This window comes from Pleurodeles waltl, chromosome 10, assembly GCF_031143425.1.
Source record: "Pleurodeles waltl isolate 20211129_DDA chromosome 10, aPleWal1.hap1.20221129, whole genome shotgun sequence".
Classification (NCBI taxonomy): domain Eukaryota; kingdom Metazoa; phylum Chordata; class Amphibia; order Caudata; family Salamandridae; genus Pleurodeles; species Pleurodeles waltl.
In genome coordinates this window covers 330,510,680-330,528,538 of record NC_090449.1, presented here as the reverse complement: position 1 = coordinate 330,528,538, position 17,859 = coordinate 330,510,680, and the positions used below count along the sequence as shown (strand labels likewise).

Below are 17,859 nucleotides of genomic sequence, written 5' to 3'. Positions count from 1 at the left end.
CTGTCAAAAGTAAGATCTATAGGCAGCCTGACCATGTCAGAGACTGCATAAAGCAAGAGGTGCAGAAAATGTTAGAACTGGGAGTGGTTGAGCACTCTGAAAGTCCATGGGATTCTCCTGTGGTACTTGTACCAAAACCTCATTCCAAGGATGGAAAGAAGGAAATGCGGTTTTGTGTAGACTACAGAGGTCTCAACCAGGTAACCAAAACTGATGCTCACCCTATACCCAGGGCAGATGAGCTCATAGATACACTGGCATCTGCCAAGTATCTAAGCACTTTTGATTTGACTGCAGGGTATTGGCAGATCAAATTATCAGAAGATGCTAAACCTAAAACTGGATTTTCAACCATTGGAGGCCATTACCAATGCACAGTAATGCCTTTTGGGTTCAAAAATGCACCTGCCACTTTTCAGAGGTTGGTGAACACAGTCCTGTAAGGGCTGGAAGCTTTTAGTGCAGCATATTTGGACGATATAGCTGTCTTTAGCTCCAGCTGGGATGATCACCTGGTCCACCTATAGAAAGTTTTGGAGGTCCTGCAAAAGGCAAGCCTCACTATCAAGGCTTCAAAGTGTCAGATAGGGCAGGGGAAGGTGGTTTATCTGGGACACCTTGTTGGTGGGGAACAGATTGCACCACTGCAGGGGAAAATCCAAAATATTATAGATTGGGTTCCCCCTACTACTCAGACTCAAGTGAGAGCCTTCCTAGGCCTCACTGGGTATTACAGGAGGTTCATTAAGAACTATGGCTCCATTGCAGCCCCTCTTAATGACCTCACATCCAAGAAAATGCCTAAAAAGGTATTATGGACAGCAAACTGTCAGAAAGCTTTTGAGGAGCTGAAGCAGGCCATGTGCTCTGCACCTGTCCTGAAAAGCCCTTGTTATTCTAAAAAAATCTATGTCCAAGCTGATGCATCTGAATTAGGAGTAGGGGCAGTCCTATCACAACTTAATTCTGAGGGCCAGGATCAACCTGTTGCTTTTATTAGTAGAAGGTTGACCCCTAGAGAAAAGCGTTGGTCTGCCATAGAGAGGGAGGCCTTTGCTGTGGTCTGGGCACTGAAGAAGTTGAGGCCATACCTGTTTGGGACTCACTTCATTGTTCAGACAGACCACAAACCTCTACTTTGGCTAAAACAAATGAAAGGTGAAAATTCTAAATTGTTGAGGTGGTCCATATCCCTACAGGGAATGGACTATACAGTGGAACATAGACCTGGGAGTAGCCATTCCAATGCAGATGGACTCTCCAGATATTTCCACTTAGACAATGAAGACTCATCAGGTCATGGCTAGTCTTATTGTCCTTCGTAAGGGGGGGGTTGTGTAGGAAAGTACCATCTTGCCTGGCATGTTACCCCCATTTTTCACCGTATATATGTTGTTTTAGTTGTATGTGTCACTGGGACCCTGCCAGCCAGGGCCCCAGTGCTCATAAGTGTGCCTGAATGTGTTACCTGTGTTATGACTAACTGTCTCACTGAGGCTCTGCTAACCAGAACCTCAGTGGTTATGCTCTCTCATTTCTTTCAAATTGTCACTAACAGGCTAGTGACCAATTTTACCAATTTACATTGGCTTACTGGAACACCCTTATAATTCCCTAGTATATGGTACTGAGGTACCCAGGGTATTGGGGTTCCAGGAGATCCCTAGGGGCTGCAGCATTTCTTTTGCCACCCATAGGGAGCTCTGACAATTCTTACACAGGCCTGCCACTGCAGCCTGAGTGAAATAACGTCCACGTTATTTCACAGTCATTTTACACTGCACTTAAGTAACTTATAAGTCACCTATATGTCTAACCTTTATCTGGTAAAGGTTAGGTGCAAAGTTACTTAGTGTGAGGGCACCCTGGCACTAGCCAAGGTGCCCCCACATTGTTCAGGGCCAACTCCCTGGACTTTGTGAGTGCGGGGACACCATTACACGCGTGCACTACATATAGGTCACTACCTATATGTAGCTTCACAATGGTAACTCCGAATATGGCCATGTAACATGTCTATGATCATGGAATTGCCCCCTCTATGCCATCCTGGCATAGTTGGCACAATCCCATGATCCCAGTGGTCTGTAGCACAGACACTGATACTGCCAAACTGCCTTTCCTGGGGTTTCACTGCAGCTGCTGCTGCTGCCAACCCCTCAGACAGGTTTCTGCCCTCCTGGGGTCCAGCCAGGCTTGGTCCAGGATGGCAGAACAAAGGACTTCCTCTGAGAGAGGGTGTTACACCCTCTCCCTTTGGAAAATGGTGTGAAGGCAGGGGAGGAGTAGCCTCCCCCAGCCTCTGGAAATGCTTTCATGGGCACAGATGGTGCCCATTTCTGCATAAGCCAGTCTACACCGGTTCAGGGACCCCTCAGCCCTGCTCTGGCACGAAACTGGACAAAGGAAAGGGGAGTGACCACTCACCTGACCTGCACCTCCCCTGGGAGGTGCCCAGAGCTCCTCCAATGTGCTCCAGACCTCTGCCATCTTGGAAACAGAGGTGCTGCTGGCACACTGGACTGCTCTGAGTGGCCAGGGCCAGCAGGTGACGTCAGAGACTCCTTCTGATAGGCTCCTTCAGGTGTTGCTAGCCTATCCTCTCTCCTAGGTAGCCAAACCCTCTTTTCTGGCTATTTAGGGTCTCTGTCTTTGGGGATTCCTTAGATAACGAATGCAAGAGCTCATCCGAGTTCCTCTGCATCTCTCTCTTCACCTTCTGCCAAGGAATCGACTGCTGACCACGCTGGACGCCTGCAAAACTGCAACAAAGTAGCAAAGACGACTACTGCAACTCTGTAACGCTGATCCTGCCGCCTTCTCGACTGTTTTCCTGGTGGTGCATGCTGTGGGGGTAGTCTGCCTCCTCTCTGCACTAGAAGCTCCGAAGAAATCTCCCGTGGGTCGACGGAATCGTCCCCCTGCAACCGCAGGCACCAAAGAACTGCATCACCGGTACCCTGGGTCTCCTCTCAGCACGACGAGCGAGGTCCCTTGAATCCAGCAACTCTGTCCAAGTGACTCCCACAGTCCAGTGACTCTTCAGTCCAAGTTTGGTGGAGGTAAGTCCTTGCCTCCCCACGCCAGACTGCATTGCTAGGAACCACGACTTTTGCAGCTACTCCGGCGTCCGTGCACTTCCGGTGGAAATCCTTTGTGCACAGTCCAGCCTGGGTCCACGGCACTCTAACCTGCATTGCACGACCTCCTAAGTTGTCCTCCGGCGATATGGGACTCCTTTGTGCGACTTCGGGTGAGCACCGTTTCTCTCCACTTCGTAGTGCCTATTCTGGCACTTCTGCGGGTGCTGCCTGCTTCTGAGAGGGCTCCTTGTCTTGCTCGTCGCCCCCTCTGTCCCCAGACGCAATTGGCGACATCTTGGTCCCTCCTGGGCCACAGCAGCATCAAAAAACCCTAAATGCACAATTTGCAGCTAGCAAGGCTTGTTGGCGGTCTTTCTTCAGGAAAACACTTCTGCACAACTCTCCACGGCGTTAGGGATCCATTCTCCAAAGGGGAAGTCTCTAGCCCTTGTCGTTCCTGCAGAACCTTCAGCTTCTACTGTCCAGTAGCAGCTTCTTTGCACCCACAGCTGGCATTTCCTGGGCATCTGCCCATCTCCGACTTGCTTGTGACTTTTGGACTTGGTCCCCTTGTTCCACAGGTACCCTCGACTGGAAATCCATCGTTGTTGCATTGCTGGTTTGTGTCTTTCCTGCAGAATTCCCCTATCACGACTTCTATCTCCTTTGAGGAACTTTAGTGCACTTTGCACTCACTTTTCAGGGTCTTGGGGTGGGCTATTTTTCTAATCCTTACTATTTTCTAATAGTCCCAGCGACCCTCTACAAGGTCACATAGGTTTGGGGTCCATTCGTGGTTCGCATTCCACTTTTGGAGTATATGGTTTGTGTTGCCCCATCCCTATGTGTTCCCATTGCATCCTATTGTAACTATACATTGTTTGCACTGTTTTCTAATACTATTACTGCATATTTTGGTATTGTGTACATATATCTTGTGTATATTTGCTATCCTCATACTGAGGGTACACTCTGAGATACTTTGGCATATTGTCATAAAAATAAAGTACCTTTATTTTTAGTATATCTGTGTATTGTGTTTTCTTATGATATTGTGCAAGTGACACTAGTGGTACTGTAGGAGCTTCACTCGTCTCGTAGTTCAGCCTAAGCTGCTCTGCTAAGCTACCATTATCTATCAGCCTATGCTGCTAGACACCCTATACACTAATAAGGGATAACTGGGCCTGGTGCAAGGTGCAAGTACCCCTTGGTACTCACTACAAGCCAGTCCAGCCTCCTACACTGGTCCCATGATGATGTTTCCCATCCAGGGAGGACCTGGCTTGGCATTTCGGGCTTGACTGTTCCCATGAGGAACAGGGTCAAGGCTGATTTGCATATGGCTGGGTCCAAACTGGGGTGGCATGGTGCGCAAAAGAACGATGGATTAAACCCAGATCTGTGACTGGGGTTGAGTGTTTGTATTGTTCAGCACTCCGTCCATCATCCTTTAGTGTTTTGCTAAAGCCTCATTTTAACACCTGCTTTAAGGGGGTGTTAAAAATGACACTAGAAATGGTGCAATGGAATCTTATAGATTCCATTGCGCCATATTTAGTGACCCTCTAATGAGGAAACACCCCCTTTGCGTACATTATGTATTTATTATGCATGATGTGGCACAAAGGGTTTACAGTGTGGCACAAACCTAGTTTGCGCCACCTTGTAAATATGGCGCTATGGTAGTGGCCTCTTAGAGTCACATTTGCGGCAAATTTGGCGCTATAGGGTGCAAGGACTTTGTAAATCTGGCCCTCAGTATGGCTGGTTGTAGCTCGTCAAGCCAGCAGAGTACATTTCTCCAGTGACCTGGCTGTACATATTGCAAAGGCTAAATAGTTCCCTTAGTACTGCACTGTGGTGCACAGTTCAGCGTACAAGAAGCCGGATCCTGCAACTTATGTTTAATTTGTACCCGCTGGTGAAGTCAATCGGCACAGGTGCTCTTTTTGGGAATCACTACCCACTCTTACTTCCGGTGCTTAATTTGAGTCTGGGGTTGCAAGTTCGGCCTAACAGAACTTTTTTTAGGGGTTCGGGACGTATTTTTTCTCAATAGACTTTGAACCAGAAAACGAGAGCGGAAGGGGGGAAAATGGGTGAAGAGGGAGAAACAGAAGGACAAAAAAACAGTGTTAAAGGAGGAAAGCAGGGATGCACAAAGAACCTGCAAGAGCCAGTTAAAGAGTAAGGAAGTGTATGGTGGTGGATGAGAAAAGATAACGTGGAATGAAATAAACATCCTTGGTGTTCGGCAACCCCGATGTTCGGTAACACCAAATGCCCGAATTTTATTATTATTATTATTATTAATAATATTATCATCATTTTATTCACTAAGCGCTGCTTATTATTCATCATCAGACGTTCACCTAAAGAAAAGAGATAAATGCAAAAAAGGGAAAAGAAGAGTGACGATAAAGATAGAAAAATAGTAATTAAGTGAGAAACCAGAGATGAAACAAGCATTTACAATGCAACCGGTCTCGCGTTAGCTCATGTTAGAGCTGATCGCGTTGTAAACTCCTAACCCGACTTTTCACCTATGGGGCAAAAGTGCATTTATGTACACAACCCGAAAAAGTGAAATTAACTATGTAAAGCGCTGGACTTCTGCCAGGCGAGATCGCGCTCGTAAATTAGAGAAAAATAAGTCCAAGAGCCCGATGGAAAACAGCGAGCCTCGCATGTTTTCTGTACTTGGTCGCTACGCTCGAGGAGGGCTAGCCACCGGAAAAGGCATGACGTATGCTTGCCTTCGACTAATGAAAGCAAGCAGATTTTATTAGGCAAGCCCACGAACCAATAAAAAACACTGATGTGAAGTTGACAGGGCTCGGAGCCCTTTTCTAAATACAAAAGCGTTTTGCTGCGATACGCATGCGCGAGCGCATGCAACGCAGGCTCGCCCCTAAAAAACTGCAAAAAGGTAGATGAAGAGACAAGGAGTGTAGGATGACGGAGGGAAGAGGCACAGATTCTAATCCAGACATGGCGGCCCTGGTACTGGGCAACACCGGGTATTCAATAGCACTGGCGGGGGGCTGCTAAGTAATACTTTCCACCTGTACACTACTTCTTATTATCATTATGTTATTTACAAGTTATGCACTTGTGGTAACCACCGGAAACATAATGCACACGTTGAGCAAAATCTTTCTTTTTGTCCCACAGAGTGGATCAATTGCCCGCTGAAGAAATGGGAAAAAGACCTACAAATGAAATCACATAGGCAGCGACTTTCCCATATCAGGAGCCAGATTTCGTCTTTAGTTGGAAAAACAATGGATGTTCTTAAGAAAACCGACTCAGAGTACTATAGAGGTAGGCATGTGGGCAGGATTTTTATTATATTTTCTATTACTTTGTGTCAATATCAATCCAATGAAGCCCGAGTTTCCATGGCAGCTCCAAAACACGTTTTGCCTTGTTGCAACTTTGTATCAAAATTAGCTTCCCACAAGTCAGCTAATGTAAAATATTATTAAATGGCTGATTGTCTTTTTTTCACTGCAAGAACATATTATGAACACTTTTGTAGAAAAAAATAATGCATTAATTAACTTTTTACGTGACTGAAGAAAACAAACATCGATAGGTGCCCCCGGTATTTCTAACTTTACTCTCTTTGTATGAGACACAAGGACCGATGATATTATCATACTTTACAGGGTTATTGTTCTTGAAGTCATGAGTGTTCTCCATCGCACCCCCATTTAACCCTCTATATACATTGTTCAAATGGCCATGCCTTGTCAGATTTCTAGTGCAACTATTGAGATATTTTTCCACTTACAAATGGTGAAAACATAACCATTTGAGCTCCCCCCCACTTTTACTATATGTATGTTTGTTTTTGCCTGTGTGTCACTGGGATCCTGCTAGTCAGGACCCCAGTCCTCACAAAGTATGCCCAGTATGTGTTCCCTGTGTGGTGCCTAACTGTATCATTGAGGCTCTGCTAACCACAACCTCAATGTTTATGCTCTCTCTGCTTTTAAAATTGTCACTGCAGGCTAGTGACTAATTTTACCAATTCTCATTGGCACACTGGAACACCCTTATAAGTCCCTAGTATATGGTATCTAGGTGCCCAGGGTATTGGGGTTCCAGGAGATCCCTATGGGCTGCAGCATTTCTTTTGCCACCCATAAGGAGCTCAGACAATTCTTACACAGGACTGCCACTGCAGCCTGAGTGAAATAATGTCCACGTTATTTCGCAGCCATTTTACACTGCACTTAAGTAACTTATAAGTCACCTATATGTCTACCCCTCACTTGGTGAATGTTAGGTGCAAAGTTACTAAGTGTGAGGGCACCCTAGCACTAGCCAAGGTGCCCCCACATTGTTCAGGGCAAATTCCCCGGACTTTGTGAGTGCGGGGACACCATTACACGCATGCACTACATATAGGTCAATACCTATGTGTAGTTTCACACCGGTAACTCTGACTATGGCCATGTAACATGTCTAAGATCATGGAATTGTCCCCCCATGCCAAATCTGGTATTGGGGTGCCAATCCCATGCATCCCTGGGACTCCAGCATGGACCCTGGGTACTGCCAAACCAGCTCTCTGGGGATTTCACTGCAGCTACTGCTGCTGCCAACCCACAGACAGGCTTCTGCCCTCCTGGGGTCTGGGCAGCCCAGTCCCAGGCAGGCATGTAGGAGGCTGGCCTGGTTTATAGTGGGTACCTTGTGGTACTTACACCCTGTGCCAGGTCCAGTTATCCCTTATTAGTAGAATAGAGGTGTTTCTAGCAGCTTAGGCTGATAAAAGGTAGCTATGGCAAAGCAGCTTAGGCTGAACTAGGAGACATGCAAAGCTCCTACTATACCACTTACATCATATAGCACAATATCATAAGAAAAGACAATACTGAGAGTAACTAAAAATAAAGGTACTTTATTTTAGTGACAATATGCCAAAAGTATCAGTGAGAATACCCTCACTTAGGAGGTAAGTAATATACACAAGTTATATGTAAACAAAACCAAAACAGGTAATTAACAGTAAGAAAAGTAGTGCAAACAATGTAGAATCACAATAGGATGCAATCGGCAAACATAGGTCTAGGGGCAACACAAACCATATACTCCAAAAGTGGAATGCGAATCACTAATGGACCCCAGACCTATGGGAGATTGTAGAGGGTTGCTGGGACTGTAGGAAAACAGTAAGGGTGTCCAATATACCCTGCCCCAAGACCCTGAAAAGTAGGAGTAAAGTTACCCTACTACCCCAGAAAGAGAGAATAGCCGTGATAGGGGGATTCTGCACGAACCACAAGCACCAGCAAAACACTGAAGATGGATTCCTGGACCTGAGGACTAGAAAAGGAAGGTGACCAAGTCCAATAGTCGTGATAGTGTCCAGGTGGGGTAGGAGCCCAGAAAACCCCGGTTGAAGGTGCAAAAGGGCTGCCTCCGGGTGGAAGAAGCTGAAGATTCTGCAACAACGAAAAGGGCAAGGAACTTCTCCTTTGGATAGAAGATGTCCCACGACGTGCTGGATGTTGCAGAAGTATTTCCTTGCAGAAATACCGCAAACAAGCCTTGCTAGCTGCAAGGGTTGTGGCAGAGGTTTTTGGGTGCTGCTGGGAACCAGGAAGGACCAGGATGTTGCCCCTTGGAGGAGGAGACAGACGGGGTGCTCAGCAACTCAGAGAGCCCCCGCAGAAGCAGAAAGCACCCACATAAGTACCAGAACAGGCACTTGGAAGATCTGTGAACTCATACTCACAAAAGGAGGGTCCCACGATGTCGGAGTCCAACTCAGCGGGTTGAGCACTGCAGGAAGGAGTGCTGGGGACCCAGGCTAGGCTGTGCACAAAGGTATCCTTGGAAAAGTGCACAGAAGCCGGAGCAGCTGCAAATCACGCAGTACACAGGTTTGCTTTCTGGCGTGGGGAGGCAAGGACTTACCTCCACCAAATTTGGACAGAAGTGCCACTGGACTGTGGGAGACACTTGGGCCCAGCGCCTGTGTTCCAGAGACCACGCTCGTCAGGATGAGAGGGGACCCAGAGGACCAGGGATGCAGTCTTTTGGCGCCTGCGTTAACAGGGGGAAGATTCCATCGACCCACTGGAGATTTCTTCTTGGCTTCCAGTGCAGGGTGAAGGCAGACAGCCCTCAGAGCATGCACCACCAGGAAACATTTGAGAAAGCCGGCAGGATGAGGCGCTACAATGTTGCTGGTAGTCTTCTTGCTACTTTGTTGCGGTTTTGCAGGCATCCTGGAGCAGTCAGCGGTCGATCCTTGGCAGAACTCGAAGAGGGAAGTGCAGATGAACTCTGGTGAGGTCTTGCATTCGTTATCTGAGGAATACCCCAGAGGAGAGACCCTAAATATCCAGAAAAAGAGGTTTGGCTACCAAGAAAGGAGGTTTAGCTACCAAGAGAGGTTAAGAACTATCAGGAGGGGTCTCTGACGTCACCTGCTGGCACTGGCCACTCAGAGCAGTCCAGTGTGCCCCCAACACCTCTGAATCCAAGATGGCAGAGGTCTGGGACACACTGGAGGAGCTATGGGCACCTCCCCTGGGAGGTACTGGTCAGGGGAGTGGTCACTCCCCTTTCCTTTGTCCAGTTTCACGCCAGAGCAGGGCTGGGGGATCCCTGAACTGGTGTAGACTAGCTTAGCAGAGATGGGCACCATCTGTGCCCATCAAAGCATTTCCAGAGGCTGGGGGAGGCTACTCCTCCCCAGCCATTCACACCTATTTACAAGGGAAGAGGGTGTAACACCCTCTCTCAGAGGAAGTCCTTTGTTCTGCCATCCTGGGCCAGGCCTGGCTGGACCCCAGGAGGGCAGAAGCCTGTCTGAGGGGTTGGCAGCAGCAGCAGCTGCAGTGGAAACCCCGGAAATGCAGTTTGCCAGTACCCAGGTTCTGTGCTAGAGACCCGGGGGATCATGGAATTGTCCCCCCAATACCAGAATGGTATTGGGGTGACAATTCCTTGATCTTAGACATGTTACATGGCCATGCTCGGAGTTACCATTGTGACGCTATACATAGGTAGTGACCTATGTATAGTGCACACGTGTAATGGTGTCCCCGCACTCACAAAGTTTGTGGAATTTGCCCTGAACAATGTGGGGGCACCTTGGCTAGTGCCAGGGTGCCCACACACTAAATAACTTGGCACCTAACCTTCACCAAGTGAGAGTTAGAGATATAGGTGACTTATAAGTTACTTGTGTGCAGTGAAAATGGCTGTGAAATAATGTGGATGTTATTTCACTCAGGCTGCAGTGGCAGTCCTGTGTAAGAATTGTCTGAGCTCCCTATGTGTGGCAAAATAAATGCTGCAGCCCATAGGAATCTCCTGGAACCCCAATACCCTGGGTACCTAGGTACCATATACAAGGGAATTTTATGGGTGTTCCAGTGTGCCAATGAGAATTGGTGAAGATGGTCACTAGCCTGCAGTGACAATTGTGAAAGCAGAGAGAGCATAAACACTGAGGTTCTGGTTAGCAGAGCCTCAGTGATACAGTTGGGCACCACACAGGGAACACATAAAGTGCATACATTATGAGCACTGGGGTCCTGCCTAGCAGGATCCCACTGACACAAGGGCAAAAACAAACATACATCCAGTAAAAATGGGGGTTAATATGCCAGGCAAGATGGTACTTTCCTACACAACCCCCCCCAAACGAAGGACAATAAGGCTAACCTTGCCCAGATGAGTCTTCATTGTCTAAGTGGAAATATCTGGAGAGTCCATCTCCATTGGAGTGGGTACTCCCAGGTCTATGTTCCACTGTATAGTCCATTCCCTGTAGGGATATGGACCACCTCAACAATTTAGGGTTTTCACCTTTCATTTGTTTTAGCCAAAGTAGAGGTTTGTGGTCTGTCTGAACAATAAAGTGAGTACCAAACAGGTATGGGCTCAACGTTTTCAGTGCCCAGACCACAGCAATGGCCTCCCTCTCTATGGCAGACCAACACTTTTCTCTAGGGGTCAACCTTCTGCTGATAAAAGCAACAGGTTGATCCTGGCCCTCAGAATTCAGTTGTGAAAGTACTGCCCCAACCCCTAATTCAGATGCACTAGTTTGTACAATTAATTTCTTGGAGTAACAAGGGCTTTTTAGGACAGGTGCAGAGCACATGGCCTGTTTGAGCTCCTCAAAAGCTTTCTGGCAGCTTGCTGTCCACAATACCTTCTTAGGCATCTTCTTGCTAGTGAGATCGTTAAGAGGGGCTGCAATGGAGTCATAATTCTTTATGAATCTCCTATAGTACACTGTGAGGCCTAAAAAGGCTCTCACCTGTGTTTGAGTTGTAGGGTCAACCCAATCCATGATAGTTTGGATTTTCCCCTATAGTGGTGCAATCTGTTCTCTACCAACCAGGTGGCCCAGATAAACCACGTTCCCCTGCCCTATCTGGCACTTTGAGGCCTTCATAGTGAGGCCTGCCTTTTGCAGGGCCTCTAAAACTTTCCATAGGTGGACCAGGTGATCATCCCAGGTTGAACTAAAGACAGCAATATCATCTAGATATGCTGCACTGAAAGCCTCCAACCCTTGCAGGACTGTGTTCACCAACCTCTGAAATGTGGCAGGTGCATTTTTCAAACCAAAGGGCATTACTGTGAATTGGTAGTGCCCTCCAATGGTAGAAAATGCAGTCTTGGGTTTGGCATCTTCTGCCAATCTAATCTGCCAATACCCTGCAATTAGATCAAACGTGCTAAGATACTTGGCAGAAGCCAGTGTATCAATGAGCTCATCTGCCCTGGGTATAGGGTGAGCATAAGTTTTCGTTACCTTATTGAGCCCTCTGTAATCTACACAAAACCTCATCTCCCTCTTTCCATCTTTGGTGTGAGGTTTTGGTACAAGCACAACTGGGCTAGCCCAGGGGCTTTCAGAAGGTTCAATCACCCCTAAGTCCAACATTTTCTGCACCTCTTGTTCAATGCAGTCCCTGACATGGTCTGGCTGCCTATAAATTTTACTTTTGACAGGCAGGCTGTCTCCAGTGTCAATTGTATGTTCACACCAGGATGTTGTACCTGGTACAAGTGAAAAGAGGTCTGAAAACTGACTTAAGAGATTGATGCAGTTGTCTTTCTGTTCTGCAGTTACACAATCTGCTAAGACTACTCCCTCCACTAAGGCATCTGCTTCAGTGGTGGTGAAGAGATCAAGGAGAGGGTCACTCTCTTCTTCCTGTCCCTCATCTGTTGCCATGAGCAGGGTGAGATCAGCCCTGTCATAGTAGGTTTTTAGGCAGTTGACATGAATTACCCTAAGGGCACTCTAGGCAGTGCACAGGTCTACCATATTAGTAACCTCATCCTTCTTTTCCACACTTAGATGGGATCCACTCCATTTGTCCTGAAATGCTCTTGGGGCCACAGTCTCCAATACCCACACCTTCTGTCCTGGGTGGTAGTGAGTCAGGACAGCCTTCTGGTCATGCCATTGCTTTTACAGCTCCTGGCTGGCCTGACGGTTTTTACTGGCCTTTTTCATATACTCAGCCATTCTTGATCTTAGGCCAAGTACACAGTCTACTATGTCCTGTTTTGGAGCTTTTAAAGGTTGTTCACAACCCTTCTTCACAAGAGCAAGAGGACCTCTTACAGGGTGTCCAAAGAGGAGTTAAAAGGGGCTGAAGCCGATTCCTTTTTGGGGTACCTCCCTGTAAGCAAAAAGGAGGCAAGGTTACAGGACATCCCATCTCCTTCTGAGGTTTTCAGGGAGTCCCATTATCATACCTTTGAGAGTTTTATTAAACCTCTCAACCAGACCATTTGTTTGTGGATGGTAAGGGGTGGTGAACTTGTAGGTTATACCACACTCCTTCCACATTGCTTTTAGGTATGCAGACATGAAGTTGCTACCTCTGTCTGACACCACTTCCTTAGGAAAACCCACCCTGGAAAAGATTCCCAGGAGGGCCTTTGCCACTGCAGGAGCTGTAGTGGTCCTTAAGGGTATGGCTTCAGGATATCTTGTGGCGTGGTCCACTACCACCAAGATAAATCTATTGCCTGAAGCGGTTGGAGGGTCAAGGGGGCCAACTATGTCAACCCCTACCCTTTCTAAGGGCACCCCGACCACTGGAAGTGGAATTAGAGGGGCCTTTGTAGTGCCACCAGTCTTGCCACTGGCTTGGCAGGACACACAAGATTTACAAAAGTCTTTTGTGTCCTCTGACATATGAGGCCAGTGAAACATGGGGACAAGTCTTTCCCAAGTTTTCGTCTGGCCCAAATGCTCAGCCAAAGGAATGTAATGTGCCAGTGTAACAAGAAACTCTCTGTACTGCAGGGGAATGATCAGTCTCCTGGCAACTCCAGGTTTAGGGTCCCTTGACTCTGTGTACAAGAGGTTATCTTCCCAATACACTCTATGGCTATCACTGACATCTCCATTCTGCTATTTGACAGCTTGTTGTCTCAAACCCTCTAATGTGGGACAGGTTTGCTGTGCCACACTCAGTTCTTCCCTGGCAAGCCCCCCTGGACCCAAAAGCTCAGCAGTGTCTGCTGCCAGCTACTCTGGTGTAGGTTCTGCACAGGGAGAGGATTCCTCTTCCTCAAAAGGGGAATCATCTGTAGAGGGAGGGATGGTGGGATGGGATTTACCCTTTCTATCCCTAGCTTTAGGGAGCACTTGGTCCATTGTTCCAGGATCCAAGTTCCTCTGTCCTGTTTGCTTCTTGGCCTGAGCCCTTGTCAAAGCAGAAATATGCCCAGGAATGCCCAGCATTGCTTCATGAGCCTCCAGCTCCACTTCTGCCCAAGCTGACGTTTCCAAATCATTCCCTAGTAGGCAATCTACAGGTAATTCAGTGGCTACCACAACTTTCTTTGGACCAGTACCCCCCCCCCAGTTGAGATTCACAACAGCCATAGGGTGGCTAAGAGTGTTGTTATGAGCATCAGTAACTTGGTACTGCTGACCAGGTAGGTGTTGATCAGGGTGGACCAGTTTTTCTATCACCATAGTTACACTAGCTCCTATGTCCCTGTAGACCTCAACACCGTTGCTTAGGGGTAGTTGCTTGTACTTACTTATATTGAGGGGACAAGCAACCAAGGTGGCAAAGTCAATGCCACCATCAGAGACTAAAACAGCCTCTGTGGTCTCCCTAACAAGACCAACCCTAACTACATTGTCAATAGTGAGCCCAGCTACACCCTTGGATTGGCTATTAGTAGTAGACTTCCCACCACCACTCGTATTACTAGGGGCCCTAGAGGTTGCAGTTGGGGTTGTGGTGGTGGGAGGTTTGGTGTTTTTCTTTGGACAAGTGGAATCACTTGCCCAATGGCCTTTGACTTTACACAAATAACACCAAGGCTTTTTCTGATTGTTTGAAGAGGATTTGGACCCACCACCCCCAGAGGATTTTTGTGTGCCTCATGAAATCTCAGAATGCTTACCTTTGTCCCCACCCTTCTCAGAAGACTTACCATCCTTCTTCTTGCCATCCTTGTCACCCCCTGTAAGAACTTTTCTGTTCACCCTTGTTCTGACCCATTTGTCTGCCTTCTTTCCCAATTCTTGGGGAGAGGTCAGATCAGAGTCTACTAGGTAAAGGTGCAACAAGTCAGACACACAATTGTTAAGAATATGCTCTGTCAGAATAAGATTATACAGCTTTCATAGACAGAAACTTTACTGCCATGCAACCAACCTTCCAAGGCCTTCACTTAACAGTCCACAAAATCTGTCCAGTCTTGAGAGGACTATTTTCTGATGTCTCTGAACTTAATCCTGTATTGTTCAGTGGTTAAGCCAAATCCATCCAAGAGTGCATCCTTCAAAACTTTGTAATTATTGGCATCACTTTCTCTGACAGTAAGGAGCCTATCTCTACCCTTTCCAGTGAAAGATAGCCACATGATAGGAGCCCACTGTCTTTGAGGGACCAACTGTACCTTACAGGCCCTCTCAAGTGCAGCAAACCACTTATTAATGTCATCCCCCTCCTTGTAAGGGGAGGACTATCTTATGCAGGTTTCTGAAATCTTGCTCTCTAACAGGATTACTATCTGAAACACTGCTGCCGCCACCATGGGGAACTAACCCCATTCTCTGTCTTTCCCTCTCTATGTCTAAGGATTCCCTGTCTAAGGCCAGCTGCTGCTGTTTAAGCTTCAGTCTGGTCTCTTACAACCTCAGCTTTCTGAGTTCCCTTTCCATTAAGTTATCCTCAGGGTGGGAGGCTTGGGAATGTTTAGACACAGAGGATATTTGGGAATTGGCAGAGAGAGACCTGTCCCTAACAGTCTGGACCCTAGTAACCTGGCCTCTAGGAGTGAAAGTTGCCCTACTGATGTGTGACCCTCTAACACTACCAGTGCTACTAGGTGCCCTGCTAGGGGCCAGGACTTTGTAAGAACCCTCCCCAGCTTCTTCAGGGAACTCCTCTGAGTCTGACTGGGGAGCTTCCCCTTTTTCTACCCTTTCCTGAGAGGGGCCAGACTGGTTCTGGTCATCCTCTATGAGCATGTTAAAGAGAAACTCTTTTGTAGGATTCGTACCTATACTTAAACCTCTATCCAGGCAGAGACCCCTCAAACTTATGTAGTTTAAACTCTCATATGTTGCATTAACAGTTTTAGGAGTGGGCACCAGCAAAACACTGAAGATGGATTGCTGGACCTGAGGACCTGAAAAGGAAGGGGACCAAGTTCAAGAGTCACAATAGTGTTCAGGGGGAGCAGGAGCCCAGAAAACCCCAGATGAAGCTGCAAAAGGGCTGCCTCCGTGTGGAAGAAGCCGAAGATTCTGAAACAACAAAAAGGGCCAGGAACTTCTCCTTTGGATGAAAGATGTGCTGGATATTGCAGAAGTGTTTCCACGCAGAAATCCTGCAAACAAGCCTTGCTAGCAGCATGGGTCGCGGAAAAGGTTTTTGGGTGCTGCTGGGGACCAGGAAGGACCAGGATGTCGCCCCTTGGAGGTGGAGACAGAGGGGACGCTCAGCAACTCAGAGAGCCCCCGCAGAAGCAGGCATCACCCGCAGAAGTACCAGAGCAGGCACTTGGAAGTTCCGAGAACTCGGAGTCACAAAAGGAGGGTCCCACGACGTTGGAGTCCAACTCAGTGGGTTGAGCACTGCAGGATGGCATGCTGGGGACCCAGGCTAGGCTGTGCACAAAGGAATACTTGGAGAAGTGCACAGAAGCTGGAGCAGCTGTAAATCACGCAGTACACAGGTTTGCTGTCTGGCGTGGGGAGGCAAGGACTTACCTCCAACAAATTTGGACAGAAGGGCCACTGGACTGTAGGAGACACTTGGACCCAGCTCCTGTGTTCCAGGGACCATGCTCGTCAGGATGAGAGGGGACCCAGAGGACCGGTGATGCAGTCTTTTGGTGCCTGCGTTAGCAGGGGGAAGATTCAGTTGACCTACGGGAGATTTCTTCTTGGCTTCCAGTGCAGGGTGCAGGCAGACAGCCCTCAGAGCATGCACCACCAGGAAACAGTTTAGAAAGCTGGCAGGATGGGGCGTTGCAATGTTGCTGGTAGTCGTCTTGCTACTGTGTTGCAGTATTTATTTATTTATTTTTTGCCCTCATTTCGCCACCCATGCTTTGGTTAAAAGGAAAAGGCAAAAGCCGAGGCATTTATGATATGAGTCCAGATGTGCGGTCCACATCATTGCTGGGCCGTCCCACCTGTTCTAGATATTGCACTTTTCCCAATCACCTGCCATCGACCAAGTCTTACTAATTTCTTCGAGACCTGATCATAACCAAAGCAACACCCAATAAGGTGAGGGGAGTTCTAATCATTGGACTGAAATTCCAAGAGGAGGAGACCAAACAAAGAAACCACAAAACATAAGTTATATGACTAAAACTACTAAACATTTGTAAGTTACTGATAAACATTTTGCCAATCCACCCAAAAATTATCTCTTCTAGTCAGAGGACCTCATTGTTCCATTTTACACAATCGATTCGCTGATGATTGCCAGTCTTTAACAAGGGGGGGCAATGGATCCACCCATTTACGACATATTTCTCGTCTAGCCAAAAGCATTAATACAAACAACAAGTGCTCCTGTTGCGCTAGTAATTTCTGGTAATTTGTACCCAGGTCACAAACCCCAAACACCACCATAAGAAGGTTTATTCTTACGTTTACATCAAAAATTACGCTCAGAATATTTCCTATATCCTCCCAATACTTAGTCAACATTGAATATTGCCAAAACATGTGAACATCGTCTGCATTGTCTTCCCCACATCGCGGACAATATTTCTTAAGTTTCCCAATAGCTGTTTATCTAGCAGGTGTCCAATAAACCCTATGTAGTGTAAACAAATGGTTTTTCTTCAATCTCGCAGGTTTAGTAGTAAACCATAGTTCTGAACAAGACTTATGCCACAAAGCTGTGACTTCTAGGGTTGGAAAGATCCTTCCCCATTTCAACAAAGGAAGGGAAGGGGCGTCGTCTACTGATTCCAAAAAAGCATGATACCAAAAGGCAACTTCTTTTTTAATAGTTGTCAGGTTTAATTTCTCTTCCCATGAGCTCCTCCCTAATTCTCCTGCTCGTCGAGAATTAACCCAACTAGATAACTGAAGATACTTGAATTTAGAAGTTGTCCCTCTAGTACACTCCTGAAATGCAGACCAGGTTAGCAAATCAGAACCTTCTATAATCTGACCCCATCTTACCATCCCGCTAGTTCTCAAAGGAATTGATAGTTTATCGATAAGACATTCAGGAGTACCGGGAGAATCCCAAATAGGAGCGGAACTGCAATAATAAGG

The 17,859-nt window shown here is 47.2% G+C and overlaps 1 protein-coding gene across 1 annotated transcript in view; it reads left to right on the top strand.

Moving 5' to 3' along the window:
- C10H16orf89 (chromosome 10 C16orf89 homolog) overlaps positions 1 to 17,859 on the top strand; it is a 640,978-nt gene that overhangs the window by 187,321 nt on the left and 435,798 nt on the right. Inside the window, exon 2 of the mRNA XM_069210520.1 lies at positions 6,261 to 6,410. Within this exon, the coding sequence (XP_069066621.1) occupies positions 6,261 to 6,410 (150 nt within the window). The remainder of the gene's footprint in view (positions 1 to 6,260; positions 6,411 to 17,859) is intronic.